The 15,871-nt window shown below is 30.5% G+C and overlaps 1 protein-coding gene across 1 annotated transcript; it reads left to right on the plus strand.

The window, feature by feature from the left end:
• Positions 12,571 to 14,022, plus strand: LOC109357233 (uncharacterized WD repeat-containing protein all2124-like). The gene has a single exon (XM_019601044.1). It carries the CDS (start codon positions 12,687 to 12,689, stop codon positions 13,881 to 13,883), a length of 1,197 nt encoding a protein of 398 aa, XP_019456589.1. The 5' UTR covers positions 12,571 to 12,686; the 3' UTR covers positions 13,884 to 14,022.

The following is a 15,871-nucleotide window of genomic DNA, read 5'->3' on the forward strand; positions in this document are numbered from 1 at the left end:
CTTAGATTTATAACGTATATTTTATGTGAAAATGAATTTTTCAAAAGTGTAATATCTATACACTATCACAGTAAAAATTTATACATATGTAGTATACTATAATATTTCATTTGTATTATTTTTATTTAAGAATCAACGATGAATAAAAATGAATAATGTAATAATAGTAGTATAAAAAAATGTTAAAAAACTATTGCATACATCTTTTTCTCTTTTACTATTTCTCTTTTCTCTTATTTTATTTTCTCCTCTACCTTTCACACCTCCTTCTTCTCCCTTTATCTCCCATTTCAAACCAACTTTACTCTCCGCATATATTGTTATTGTTTTTTTTTTCTTTTCCCTTTGTTCTTTGCATTGAAATTATTGAGTTTGATGATATTTTTTATGATTATTAATTCTTTTTCACAACTTATATAAACTAAAAAGAATATTATATTAAAATTAAAAGTAATGGAGAAAAGGTAGTGGGGAACTTGGAAAAACGGGTTCATGAAAGTTTGAGATGAATCCATGGAAAGAAACTTGTGGTGGATCCCAAAAACTTTTCTAGTAGAGATGTGGTTCGGACGACAAATGTTGAAAGGTGTATTTTCAAGATTATTCATGTTAGCAATGAACAAACAAGTTTTTTAGTCATAGATTGTGGTTCTTGGACCAATGGAGAGTGGACTAGGAAGACGCATTAGAGGAGAAACCAATTTGATTGGGAGGAAGCTTTGGTTAGAAAATTGTATGATGATTCAATACCATACATGCACAAGGGATAACATTAATACGTGGCAGTGGAGCATGGATGCATCACTGAGTTATGATGTCAAAACCATGTACTCAACTCATCTGAACACAAATCAAACATACATAAGTAATTTGCTTAAAAGGAGTTGGATAAGTTGTGCTCTTCCGAAGATGTATTGTTTTTTTGGAAAGTTGTTAGAGAAAGATTGATCACAAAGAATGAGCTTCACAAATCACAAAACAAACATTATTCATTGAGACGAAGAGCTGAATTGCTTCATCTACATGGAGCATGCTGGATCAATAGACCAATTTTTTATATCTTGTATCTTTGCATCAAAAATTTCAAAAGGTTTTTATTTGACTTCAGATTTCGGTTCATATCCCATACACTTGTACAGAGTTGTTCAAGCGTCGTGATTATGCAAAAATGCAAAAGGATGAAATTCATGAAGAATGTTAAGGTTTGCAACTCTATGGTTTATTTCACTAATACGGAATGATGAAGTCTTCATAGAGAAAGAAGTTAACTATATGCATATTATGAATTTAATTCAAATTAGATCATGATTTTGATAATCTTAAACAAATTTGCCTGTATTTGCAAAATGGTACATAAATCATTGGTCTTGTGTCATTCCTTTTGTAGGGAATGTCATATTCGAATGCAATATTTTTTTATATATTTGGACAAACACTCGTTATGATGATTTAATATATGCTTTTGCTTAGCAAAAATAGTCAATATTCTCTTAAGTTTTTAAATGAGACAAATAACTATGACTAGCTTTTTCTATTTATTTGGAATAATATAAATAAATAGAAATGGAGAAAGTACTTTTGTTGAGAACTAGGGGTCAAATTGTACCAATAGAAGTGAAATGAAATTACCGTAGGTTGCTAGATAAATTTAAGAACCCCGGAAATATATGAATCAAGATTATATGAACGAAGTGACATATTTCTCCGGTAACTTATATTATAGAGAAGAGTATGAAAAAATGTAAAAAAAAAAATTGTGAAGAAGATCTCTACTCCTGACTTTGATACAGTTTTGATGAAGACATCAACATTATTAAAAAGAAGAAAATGAAGAATACTTATGAAGACAATGAAGATTCAAGTTTCAAGATATTCAAGACTTTTAGTCTAAGTCTAAAATATGTACTTCTATCTTGTACTCTTTATTATACAATAGTAGTAATGCTCAAATTATTTTTAAAAGAAAATTGAAACACTTTAAAATACTTATTTTTTTTTCAAAAATAGTGTGTAACAGGTAACTTCATCTAAGTAACAGGTTAGAGTGTGAGAAAAGAGTTATCCAACTTAAAACTAGTCAGAGTAAACCATTACTGTCTTTGAGTAACAAATTACCAGTGTTATTAAATTTGACTATTTGATTACTCAACTTGCAGTAATCGATTACTCTAATTCGAAAATAAATGATTAGTGGACAGAACATTTGAGTAATCAATTACTCAATTGATGTCATCGATTACTGAGAGCTGTTGCATCAGATTTTCAAATTCAAAGTGAATGAGTTTCAACCCAAAAGACATGTTTTCATTCCAATCAATTCCTACCATTTCAAAGAGATATTTTGGCTGATTGGAAAACCTATATAAAGACATTGAAACTCACAATCACAACATACAATATATACACAACTCTCATACAAATTTCAAAAGTTCTTACACATATTCTGAAATTATTTTCTGCACTTTTGGGAACAAGTTCTTAAACTTTCAAAGTTGGTTTTTCTGATGTTGCTTAAAATGAAAGTGTTTCAAATTTACAAACTTATAAAGAGCATTATTATTAAGTATATAAAAGAGTTGATTGGATTGCAAGTTACATCACTTTCATACTTGTAAAGGCAATTCCGCCATTGTTGAACATTCTTCATTATTATTGCAGAATACTTTCTTATAAAGAACATTATTACTAAGTATACAAAAGAGTTGATTGAATTACAAGTTACATCACTTTCATACTTAGAGGTAATTCTGCCATTGTTGAACATTCTTCATTATTATTGCATAATACTTTCTTTCACAATGTGTGATAAGAAAGGGGATTAGAATCACTTGGAAATGTATTTTCCAAAAGTGACTAAGGATTAAGGAGTGTGTAAGGTACATAGAGATCTCGGGGTGAGATATTGTAATTGCAACTCATAATATTTTGTAGAAAAATCTCTTGTGCTGCAAGAGTACTGGATGTAGCCTTTGGTGGACAAGAAATTGAACCAATATAAAAATTCGTGTGTATTCTCTTCTCTATTATCTCTTTGATTTTACTTATTAATTTTCTGCATATATTTTCCGCTGTATCTTAACTCTTGATATTGCAGAAAAAGTGGCCATAATTTTTAAGTCAACTAATTCACCCCCTTAGTTGAAATATCAAAGTATCGAGGTATGATCGGATCTCTTTTATATTTAACTGCTAGTAGACTTGATATCATGTTTAGTGTATATTTGTGTGCACGCTATCAATCTAAACCAAAGGAATCACACTTAGTTGACATTAAGAGAATCATGAAATATCTTAAGGGTACATCTCACATTGGGTTGTGGTATCCAAAATGAAGTATATGTGATTTGATTGGATATTCAGATTCAGATTTTGCTGGGTGCAAATCTGAGAGGAAGAGTACAAGTGGTACTTGCCATACTTTAGGAAATGCTTTAGTCTCTTGGTCTTGCAAGAAACAAGCATGTGTTGTCTTAAGCATTGTTGTTGTGCCCAAGTGTTGTGGCTCAAACAACAATTACGAGATTATGGCTTAGACTTGGGGTGTATTCCTTTAAAATGTGACAATACAAGTGCTATAAATCTCACAAAGAATCCTGTTATGCATTCTAGAACCAAACACATTGATATAAGACATCACTTCCTTAAGGATCATGTCCAAAAGAAGGACGTGTATGCAGAATTTGTTGATACTCACAACCAACTAGCAGTTATATTCACTAAACCATTGGCAAAAGAACCTTTTTATAAAATAAGACGAGAATTAGGCATTCTTGATGAAGCATACTTATCTTAAATGATTATATGTGTGCTTCATTATATCTATTTCAATTTTTGGGTAAAAATCATTTTCATAGCTTAATTTTGCCTAAAAATAAGTTTTTCTGGGGGTCAGTAATCGATTAAACTAGAGAGTAGCCGATTACAGGGTTGAACATCGTGTTTCAATAATCGATTACTCAAAATGAGTAACCGATTACTCTATGTTGCTGTTTGAAAAAATTTAAAATTTTATTTTGAGTAACTGATTACTCTATGCTGTTATATATGTATTTTTTCTGAATTTTTAAACTTTTTCAAACTCATCTTCTTCCTCATTTCAAACTCTCTTCGTGGCCACCTTTCTCTCTCTAAAATCTTCGTTTTTGATCCGTTTTGAGTGATTTTTGTGTGCTTTCATATCACATTTTCACTTCTAAACCATCATTTTCATGTTTAGTGACCTAAATCAAAAAACCTCAAATCTCCAAAACCCAAAAACCTAACTTTTCAAAAACTCATTTCAATGGTTTCCTCATATAGAACCAAGAAGCAACGCACCAATCCTACTCAAAGAAACTAAGGAACTTCATCTTTGGAGTCCAACCCTCTTGACTTAACGCGACTTCTAGCAAATGATGAGCAACGCAAAATCTTTGAGGAGCACTTCCGTAATCGCATTATCTTCACTCCCAAATACGGTAATCTCGGGAACGTTGAGTTTGAAGATTTTATATTTTCTTATCTCTTGAGACAATAAAACCTTTTCGATTTTTGTTGTGAATCAAATGAATTTTATCTTGAACTGATTAGAGTATTTTACTGTAACATGAACTTTAGGAAAAACCATCTTACTTCTTATGTAAAAGGAAAAGACATTACTTTGGATATGAAAACCATTAGTTCATTGTGCTGTAACATACCCTATCAGGGGAGAATGGTAGGTTTCGGCCTTGTATGCGAATGGGAACATTATGATCGATTTTTTTTATTCTCTGTGTAGAATAACCAAAGAGGAAATAGAAACGCTTAAGCAACATGATTATGGTGAAACTGTTAAAAATAGAGATATCCTTTCTACTCGACATCTCAAACTAGAAGACTGTTTGCTTCATTATTTTCTGAGCTATGTCACCTTACCAACATTTTCAAATCACTCTCAAATAAGTGACATAGAACTCCAATTGATGTATGCTATGAAATTTAATCTGAAAATCAATTGGACTATGATGATAATGAGACAAATGTGGTCTGTAAGAGGAACACAAAGCTTTTTTCCATATGCAATCTTCATAACAAAAATCCTTGAGCATTTCAGTATTTCTACAGATGGAGAAACTAAGGTCTCGCTTAACCCTCGTGAAAGCCATATTGATGTATATGTAATCCACAAAATGAGCTTCACATTTGATCTTCGTGACCAGACCTACAAGTATAAGAAAGATAGACTTCCTACTCTTGAACCAGAACCTACCCCTACTAATCCTTCTGAACCTCAACCTTCTGAGTTTTATGCTCAATCTTCATCATTTGCTGTCATGCCAACCAATCAGATGATAATGGATGAGTTACTCTTTGATACACATAATCAACAAATCCAGTTTGAACTTCATCGTCTCTCTTCTAAGTTGAGTATCATGGACATTGATGAAGACAATTATGAGCCCGAGTCTTAGACTTTATCTGTTGTTAGGATTTTCTGGTTGTAATGTTAATTTCTCCTGGTTTTGGACAAATTTCTATTACGTTGTTTGTATTGCTGTTTGCATTGTTAATGCTTGAACATCTTTTTACTTTTATGATATTGCTCAAATTCCGTTATGTCTTGATATCCATATTATTATATGTTATATATATCCTATTGCATGTATGCTATATATATTGTGTTGGACTCTTGACTTTTCTACTTTTTGATGAAGTCAAAAGATGGAGAAAAGTTGAGAGAGTGTATTTTCTGTTTAAAATCTTCCAAGCACATAACTCCTAATGAAAGGGGGCATAAAAAATAGGGGGATCATACTCAAGACAAGTAAAGAATATCACAAAGTATGTTGCTATCAGAAAACTACATTGTTAAGAAGATATTTGTTTGTCATCATCAAAACGAGGGAGATTATGAAGAAGAACTCTGCTCCTGACCTTGGCACGGTTTTGATGAAGACACAAACATCACCAAAAAGAAGAAAATGAAGAATAATTAAGAAGACAATGAAGATTCAAGCTTCAAGATATTCAAGACTTTTAGTCTAAGTCTAAATATGTACTTCTATCATATACTCTTGATTATACAATAGTAATAATGTTCAAACTAATTTTAAAAGAAAATTGAAACACTTCAAAATACTTAAAACAATTTTCAAAAATAGTGTGTAACAGATTACTTCATCTAAGTAAGAGGTTACGAGTGTGAGAAAAGAGTTATCCAACTTAAAACTGGTTAGAGTAATTCATTAGTGTCTTTGAGTAACAGATTACCAGTGTTATTAAAGTTGAGTAAACGATTACTCAACTTGGTGTAATCGATTACTCTAATTCGAAAATAAATGATCAGTGGACAGAACATTTGAGTAATCGATTAGTCAATTGATGTAATCAATTACTGAGAGTGGTTGCATCAGATTTTCAAATTCAAAGTGAATGAGTTTCAACCCAAAATACATGTTTTCATTCCAGTCAATTCTTACCCTTTCAACGAGACATTTTGGCTGGTTGGAAAGCCTATATAAAGGCATTGAAACTCACAATCACACATACAACATATACACAACTCTCATACAAATTTCAAAAGCTCTTATACATATTCTGAAATTATTTTCTGCACTTTTGGCAACAAGTTCTTAAACTCTCAAAGTTGATTTTCTGAAGTTGCTTAAAGTGAAAGTGTTTAAAGTTTACAAACTTATAAAGAACATTATTACTAAGTATACAAAAGAGTTAATTGGATTGCAAGTTACATCACTTTCATACTTTTAAAGACAATTCCACCATTTGAACATTCTTCATTATTATTGCAGAATACTTTCTTTCACGAGGTGTGATAAGAAAGGGGATTAGAATCACTTGAAAATGTGTTTTCCAAAAGTGAATAAGGATTAAGGAGTGTGTAAGGTACATAAAGATCTCGGGGTGAAATATTGTAATTGCAACTCATAATCTTTAGTGGAAAAATCTCTTGTGCTGCAAGAGTACTTGGTGTAGTCTTCAGTGGACAAGAAGGTGAACCAGTATAAAAATCCTTGTGTATTTTATTCTCCTTTATCTCTTTGATTTTACTTATTAATTTTCTGCATATATTTTCCGTTGCATCTTAACTCTTGATATTGCAGAAAAAATAACCAAATTTTTTAAGTCAACTAATTCACCTCCTCTTAGTTGCAATCTCATTCTTACGAAACTAACCAAGACCAATTAAAAGTTTAAAACCTTGTAGATTGGTTAATTGTAATAGAAACCATAAAACCTTTATTAAGCTGAGTTCAATTCCTATAAATATTTTTCTTTTTATCATACTTTTTTTATTAAAAAATAACTTCAAATCACATCAATTAAAACTTAATTTATGCAGTATATCACTGTCTTAATCTAATATTGTATTCTCTAATGTTAAATAGAATCTCAAATCAATTAACTTCTTCTCTTCTTTTTGGGTACCGGTGCACATCATATTCTCAAGTGTAGGGTATGAGTAAAAATTGGTACGAAAAATGGACAAATGTGAATAAGATAACTCACATATATCATAGTCATGCGCCTACACAATAAAATGAATTTTAGATTTTATGGTTAGCCACTTATCAAGATATATTACTTTTTGATGTATAGAATGAGGATACCCTAGGTTAAAACCAAAATACAATCTTATTATTAATATTTTACCAGTAATCAAGAAATATTAGTATGGAGCTAGTTGATCAGTTTTCTTGTTGAACATTTTAGTATAACATGATTTTAATAACTTAGCCAAAATGAATGGTTTAAATTTTAGGGTTATGCTATATTTGGGGTTTAATTAGAGTTGGATTCAACTAAAACATCATATTAATTTGTGAATGGTCCACCTCTCTTCCTCATTGTCGTCTTATCGAAGCTCATTGGACCCAACATGAGTAGAGCAATGCGATTAAAGCAAATCTCTCTCACAAGTGTTTTTAGGGGTTGGATGGAAGATGTAACAGGCGAAATGGACCTTCCCTTATTAATGGTGGGACATGGAAATTGAATGGAGGGTACATATCAAATGGACGACTCAAATCACTATTGGAGATGTTCCATTGGGAACCAAAGAGCATGAAAAATGGAAACTCATAAGAGGGTCCAAATTAAATGAGTGTTGGGTGGTTATGAAGAAATTGATTTTCAACTTCAAGATCAAGAATGAATAAGATAACATAATGAAGGAAGGAAATAAATGGCTCTTGTCATTTGCTCAATATGCCAAAAAGTCACAGTGTGAAACAAAAACTAATAGATAATATTTGTATCATTTTATTTATAATGAAATTATATTTTTACTTTTTCACATACAAACAAAAATAGAATTTCTTTATCCAGTACTCAAAGAGGATTATGGAAACGGATCAACTAGATCCATTGGTTCCAAATTCCAATAGGTGGTCCCTAATATCTTATTAGAGTGAGACATAAAACTAGACAAGCAGTGCATGCATGGATGGATATGCTCCAAGCCAATAAGATCGAGTTAGTTGAGCTGTCATTGATAAATATAAATGTTTCTTTCGTTCATATATATCTTATATGATGACTAATCTGGGTAATTGATTACAGGATTATTGCTGGCTAGCACAAACAGCTGCCTAGGAAAGATGATGATAGTAACGAATACCTGATACTGGTACGCTTCTACGCAATTAATCTATCCATGAACTATCATTACACAGTTTTTATTTTCTGTTCGTTCCCATCCATGCAGAATTTCACAATTCACAACCTTGCTAAATTATATGATCTAATATAACTTCTAGGAGGCAACTGTCAGAAGAAACAAAAACACAGAATGTATAATATATATGAACTATTCTTGTAAAATTAATTTATATATACTTAATACAACTTCAATTGTGTATTTGCATTACTTATTTTTAAAAGTTAATATTATCAAATATAAATAATAAATAATATAATGATAATGTATAATTCTTTTATGTTACTAGTGCATACATTTTTTTCTTAAAAACAAATATGAAATACATTATACATCCCATATCAAATAGCAAAATGACAAATGCATCACTGAAAGATACTGTTGAGAGTAAGTGTAAATTAGAAAGTAAATTACCATCTTTTTAATATATTAAAGATGTTATCTTTTTTGCGTATATGATTGACAATGAACCGAACCAATTTGATATTCGTTCGACACTCGAATTGTTATTTAACTCGACAAATTTGTTAATGAACCAAATAAGCCGAGCTTGAGTTGTAAATTGATATCGTTAAATAAACAAGCAGAACTTGAGCTAAATATAGATCGATTCGTTAGGTTTATGGGTTAACTCTATATATTTGTATATATATAAACTGTTTTTATGTTTCTTGTGACTCATACATTATTTTTATATTTATTGTTAACATGTATAGAAACAAGGTTTTATATATATATATATATATCATTTTGAAGTATTTTTTTTAAAAATGAATTAATTATTTTAGTTATCCAAATGAATCGATTCGAACTGAGTCTAACAGTTCACGAACTTTAACTGAGCCGAACTCAAGGTAAAAAAGTAACTCATATCGATCTCGAATTGAGTTTCAAGCTGAACAAATCTTTATCGAGTCGAGCTCTAGTTCGACTCAATTCGGCTCATTTATAGGGATCTATTGGTGGTGCCTTACACCATTAGACTGACGACTTATTATCTTTAATATAACATTTTTTAATTATTTATCCTATATTGTTATACTTGACGTTAACAAAACTCATTTGGTTAAGATAGCGTGATAGGCTTTTAAGATGCTATCTAAATATTGTGAAGAGAGCCGAGACTAACAATATTATTTGGTCCGGCAATAAGTATTTTTTATTGAATGCAATCTCTTTTGAGCTGGGATTATCTACAATTGAATGAGGTGTGTATTTTTTATAGTAAATCTTAAATATCTCTCAATAAAAATAGCTCTAATTTAAATCTATAAAAAATATTATAATTGGTTATCATTGTTTTTGAAGATTGGAATGAGAGAGTAGGCTATATTACGTGCATCTGAATCTGCTCTTGCATGGTTGACAGAGTTAGATTTCATGACTCGTTGTGGAAAGTGGACGAATTTGTTCGAGTTTATTTTCTTACATAGAATTTGTTCTTCATATGAAATGAATTGATGAAGCTTGAATAAGAAGAGGGAGACAGAAGAAGGTGCAGAGGAAGATGTCCAAAACAAGGTGTCATTTTGAGGCCAACTAAGTAAACTAAGACATAGGATGTTTGGCGAAAATGTCAAAAAAGTTTATCAAGGAAGACTAATGTCATAGCATAATTAAAGTTCAGATTTAAGGGATTAAAATGAGAGAAATAAGTTGAAAATTCAAATTAATAAAATAAATTAAGTTGTGAGGGTAAATAACAATTTCGCCAAAAACAATTATGACTACTTTAAAATAATCCGCAAATAAAACATAATTGTGGTAGGAACGGTAAGGCAAATTCAGCTTCCACTCCTTTACGAAGGCCTATACATGTGCCCCAAGCTTTTAATGACGAAAGAAATGGCTCACTTACCAACCTATACGAGGCTGCATAGTCCTTAGGCTTTAATAGTTTCAAATCTCCACAAATAAAATGAATGATACATTAACTATATATAAAATAGCTCTTAGTCAGCAAATACAATTTTTCTCTAGTCTAAATTAATCCACATATTCACCTCCACTCCTTTACTAAGACCTACACATGTGCCCCAAGCTTTAATAACGAAAGAAATGGCTCACTTACCTATCTATACGAGGCTCCGTAGTCCTTAGGCTTTAATCATTCAACAAAAATGTATATATTAACAATATGAATTTTATATACTTTTATTATATATAATTCATCATTCATATTTTATCTGAATCAATAAATGTTTTATCATCAATAATCATCAACAAATGTTTTATCATCAATAATCATTCATGTTTCAAAGCTCCTCTCATGTTTCAAATTGAAAAATATTCTTATGCATTCTCGTGTAGGTACTATATACACCATAGACAGAACTTAATTTATATTGTCATTATTTAATCACAGGCTATCTTGATTCCTGAGGTAATTGTAATTTCAAAAGTCAAATATTTCTTATCATATATATAATAAGACATCAATGGTTGATTATGTAAAATATATTTACCTCTAAAATACATTACAATTAAATATTTTTATTATATTTTATTGAGCTCTTTCTTTCTCAAAAGTAGTAAAATAATTTGTACAAAAAAAGTAGTAAAATAATGTGTATATTTTAAATACATAAACAAGCAACAATGTTATTATAAAAATTTAGTTATATTACAGTTTTTAGTTGTTTTTTTTTGTTTTTGATGTGCTTTTTGAGATTGTATAAAGATAAAAAGTAAATAAAAGATAGGGATAGTTTTATTTATTTAAAAGAATTTGTTAAACTTAAAATAAATAAAAAACAACGGTGGAACATTTATCTCTATCATAAATTCATGTTTATTAACAAAGTAGAATAAGTTTGATACAATGTTTAATGACCATGAGCTCGCGAGTTTAAATTCTAAAAAGAACATTTCCAACTTGGGTTAAGGTCTACCATCCTTATATTCTATTAAATAGAAGCCTTGTGTATTTATATGGGACAGAGTTCAAGTGACATATTGAGATGACACATTTTGAGATAATAAATATTCTCAATTTTTAATTTACTTATGTGTGCTTAATGTTATACATAATTGATCTTAAGCTCAAACAAAAGTAAAAATCACTCAACAATTATTATAAAATATTGTCAAATATCTGCCTGGAATAAAAAAAAACACTACTCGAAAGTAATAGTGAATGCTAATTTTGATGAAGATGACTTATCAACTAAGTAGTGGAGCAAATCAAAATCAAAACCCGTGATAGTGCCCCTTAACACACTGAGTTTGATTTATGGCACATGGTACTGTTATCCTAAAATGGGATGGGACATTATCTTCTACCGAAGATTTCATTTTTGTTTCCGGGTTTATCTCCTATCTGAGTTTTAGAGAAATGAAAGATAATAGGAGGCTTCAAAACCATTTTATAAGAATATTTTATGGTCTAAATATTTTATTTGCTTTTATTACCTTCTAAAAACTAAATCATGTAATGGTATTGTGTTAGGTGGAAGTAATCCTATGGTTTGTCTGATCAGTGTTTTAATTTTGTGTCTACTCCAATCTCACTAGAACAAATTTTGTATTTAGCGAAAGATTTTGTATATGATTATTGGAAGTTTTTAACCTCCATAATATAAATAGCTGAAGTTTCAAAAATTGTTACAATTGTGATCGTTAGAAGTCCTAATTGATTTATTTATGGAGATTTCTATAACCTTCACACAAAAACCTTCACAAAATGCAAAATTTGGTAAAGTGGTTGAAGTAATTCACATGCTTCAATTTTAATTAAAATTGAGTTATAAAAAAATATAAAATATTTCTCCGCGTTCAATCCATCAGGAGTTACGATCCCGTAATGGAGAGACAAATATAATATGATTTAGCACTTTTATTCTTAGTAAGTGTATAAGTGATAATTAGTATCCATTACTAGGAGGATCACTTCCCATCCATCATGTAATTGCAGGGCCCTACATTATACCCCAAATCATTTTCCAAATTTCTTCTGCTCCATGTATATACTATGCAGTATATAGTATATCAGTTCAACTCGCTTTCTGCTATATATACCATTTCTGCTCATCTGTACGTGTGAATAATCATGGAATTCCACAGATTCAATAGCAGTAGTGGTTCTTCATCTGACTCTAACCACCACCTTCAACCATGTTCATCTTCACTTTCTTCACAACGCAGCATGGCATCAATTCCTTCCCTTAACTCAATTCATCACCCTTCCACCGCCACTCACAATCTTATCACAACTCTCACATCCCACACTTCCTACACTTCCTCTCTAACCCTTTCTGGAGAGTTTCTCTTCACAGGTTCATCTGATAGAGAAATCAAATCATGGAACCGAACCCCTTTGGGATTTTCCAATTATAACATGGTAGTTTCTGCTGGAAAGGGTGCTATCAAGTCCCTAGTACTTCACTCCAACAAACTTTTCAGTGCTCACCAAGACCAAAAAATCCGTGTTTGGAAAATTAGTGATAACCAAAACCATGAACAAAAGTATACCCTTTTAGCAACGCTTCCAACATTTAGTGACCGTATCTCAAAGGGTTTAATCCCAAAGAACCATGTTAAGATTAGAAGGCACAAAAAATGCACATGGGTTCACCATGTTGACACAGTTTCTGCCCTAGCCTTATCCAAAGATGGAACCTTGCTCTATTCGGTTTCATGGGACCGGACGATCAAGATTTGGAGAACAAAAGATTTCAAGTGTTTGGAATCATTAATCAATGCACATGATGATGCAATAAATGCTGTAGCAGTTTCAGATGATGGACATGTATACACTGGATCAGCAGATAAGAGAATCAAAGTTTGGAAGAGAAACCAAGATGAAAAAACACACACCCTTTTGGAATCATTAGAGAAACATAACTCTGGGATTAATGCATTAGCTCTTACCAATAGTAATGGCACGAATTTATTGTTATACTCTGGTGCATGTGATAGATCAATATTGGTTTGGGAGAAGGGACATGATGGTAAAATGGTAGTGGTGGGTGCACTGAGGGGGCACACTAAGTCAATTTTGTGTTTGGCTGTGGTGGTGGATTTAATATGCAGTGGTTCTGAGGATAAAACTATTCGAATTTGGAGAAGTATTGATCATAAAGAGTATTATTGTTTAGCTGTTTTAGAAGGGCATAGAGGTCCAATTAAGAGCCTAACTATGGTTGAATATCATTGTGACCCTTCTGAAGAAGCCTCTTTCATTGTCTATAGTGGCAGTTTGGACTGTGACATTAAGGTTTGGCAGATTTTTGTTCCTCTCATCTAAACTTTAGGACCTTGCTTCCTTTTTTTACCTTTCTATTTTTAGTACAACAAGGAATAGATTTTTAACATTTCCCTTTTCTTTTCTCTCTAGTATATACATGATTTGGATTCTTTTTACCTCATCGGATCAATTTGTTATATGAAGTGATACTCAGATTTTTCTATTTCTCTTTTTAATTTTTGGGTTTAAGGTATTTTTTAGGCCAATTTGTATGAATGGGGATTAGTTGTCCCCATTCATGTCTCCATCTCTATCTAATCATAAAATAGTACTTAAAAGTTATAAAAACAAAAACTATTACTTTTATATTATTCACTACAATTTTATTAGTTAATGACAGAGAAATACCATTATTTTGGGACAAAGTATCTGTATTCAATTTGTATGTTGCCTAAGTTACGTTTCCTAAGGTTCAAGTTTAAGCTCCCAAAAAATAATTGATTGTGTGGTATGTCAGCAAGAATATAGTAGAACCATGCATTACCATCTTCTCTCCTTTTTATTATGGGGATTCGTTTCTGTCCTAAATTAAAATTTTAATACAGTACGTATGACTTTTTTTGGGAGTAATATAGAACATATGTAAATTTATTTGGCTGGTGCACTTTGACCAAAATATTATGGTTTTAGTGTACCTTTTAAAAAATTACCAAATTGATGCACTTTTTGCAAACTCGGTAATAGCATAGTCGAGTTTCTTATTTTTTTCCTGGTCCCATATTGAAATCTGCAATCACAATGCCAACTTTTATAAATATTGGATTTTAGTAACTCGGCAACAAAGTTGCCGAGTATTGTTTAAATTTTTTTCAATTATGTATTGTATACATTTTAAAAGTCAGAAAACCATTTATTTCAACTTTTTCTAGTACCATTTACATGTGTGCAAAATCTATGTTTCTGTACATAATATTATCATTTATAAAAGAAGAATATAGGGTCCATGTCTCACATCATTAGATATCATTATTGAATTTTTACTTAATCTAAATATCAATAAAATATTTTAAAGATCAACTAATCAATTTTTAAGTTAAGTTTTTTATGCTTTGTTTCCATTTGAGATACTTTAAGGCTTTCCTTGATAATGATACTTTAATCATATTTGAAAACTCATTTTTTATAATGAATTTAAGACATTAATAAATACTTAAATTTAAGTTTTTCTCAAATGGAAACAAAGCATAAAAAACCTAACTTAAAAATTGATTAGTTGATCTTTAAAATATTTTATTGATATTTAGATTAAGTAAAAATTCAATAATGATATCTAATGATGTGAGACATGGACCCTATATTCTTCTTTTATAAATGATAATAATATGTATAGAAACATAGACTTTGCACATGTAAATGGTACTAGAAAAAGTTGGAATAAATGGTTTTCTGACTTTTAAAATGTATACAATACATAATTAAAAAAAAAATTAAACAATACTCGGCAACAAAGTTGCCAAGTTACTAAAATCCAATATTTATAAAAGTTGGCATTGTGATTGCCGATTTCAATATGGGACCAGGAAAAAAAATAAGAAACTCGTAAAATCATAATATTTTGGTCAAAGTGCACTAGCCAAGTAAATTTGCCATAAAACATACCACTGTATTTACATTTGATTGAACATATCAAATTTTCAATAATTTTTTTTGGTACTGTCAATAATATTTTTTTATTTTTTGGGTAAATAACTAATCTCTTTCAAGGTATGTGACTATACTTTCCAGTAAATATAACTCACAGGAATCAAATCATTTTGGTCATCCTAAGAATCTAACGAAACCTTATATTACTAGATCAATATATTGTTGGTAAATTCTGAAGAACGATATTCTCTCCCTTGTAAACTGAAAACGATATAAAATCATTTATAATTAGATAACATTTTTAGGACTTAGTAAAAACATCATTTTACTAAAATAATATAAGCTTTTATCCTATAATTATATTTCACATAAAAATGCTTTTAGGAGGAAATATATCTGAATGT

The sequence above is a fragment of the Lupinus angustifolius genome, chromosome LG01, assembly GCF_001865875.1.
Source record: "Lupinus angustifolius cultivar Tanjil chromosome LG01, LupAngTanjil_v1.0, whole genome shotgun sequence".
In the NCBI taxonomy this organism is placed as follows: Eukaryota; Viridiplantae; Streptophyta; class Magnoliopsida; order Fabales; family Fabaceae; genus Lupinus; species Lupinus angustifolius.

Excerpts from the sequence above, each read along its gene's own strand:
- LOC109357233 (XM_019601044.1), top strand. The coding sequence starts at position 12,687 with ATGGAATTCCACAGATTCAATAGCAGTAGTGGTTCTTCATCTGACTCT.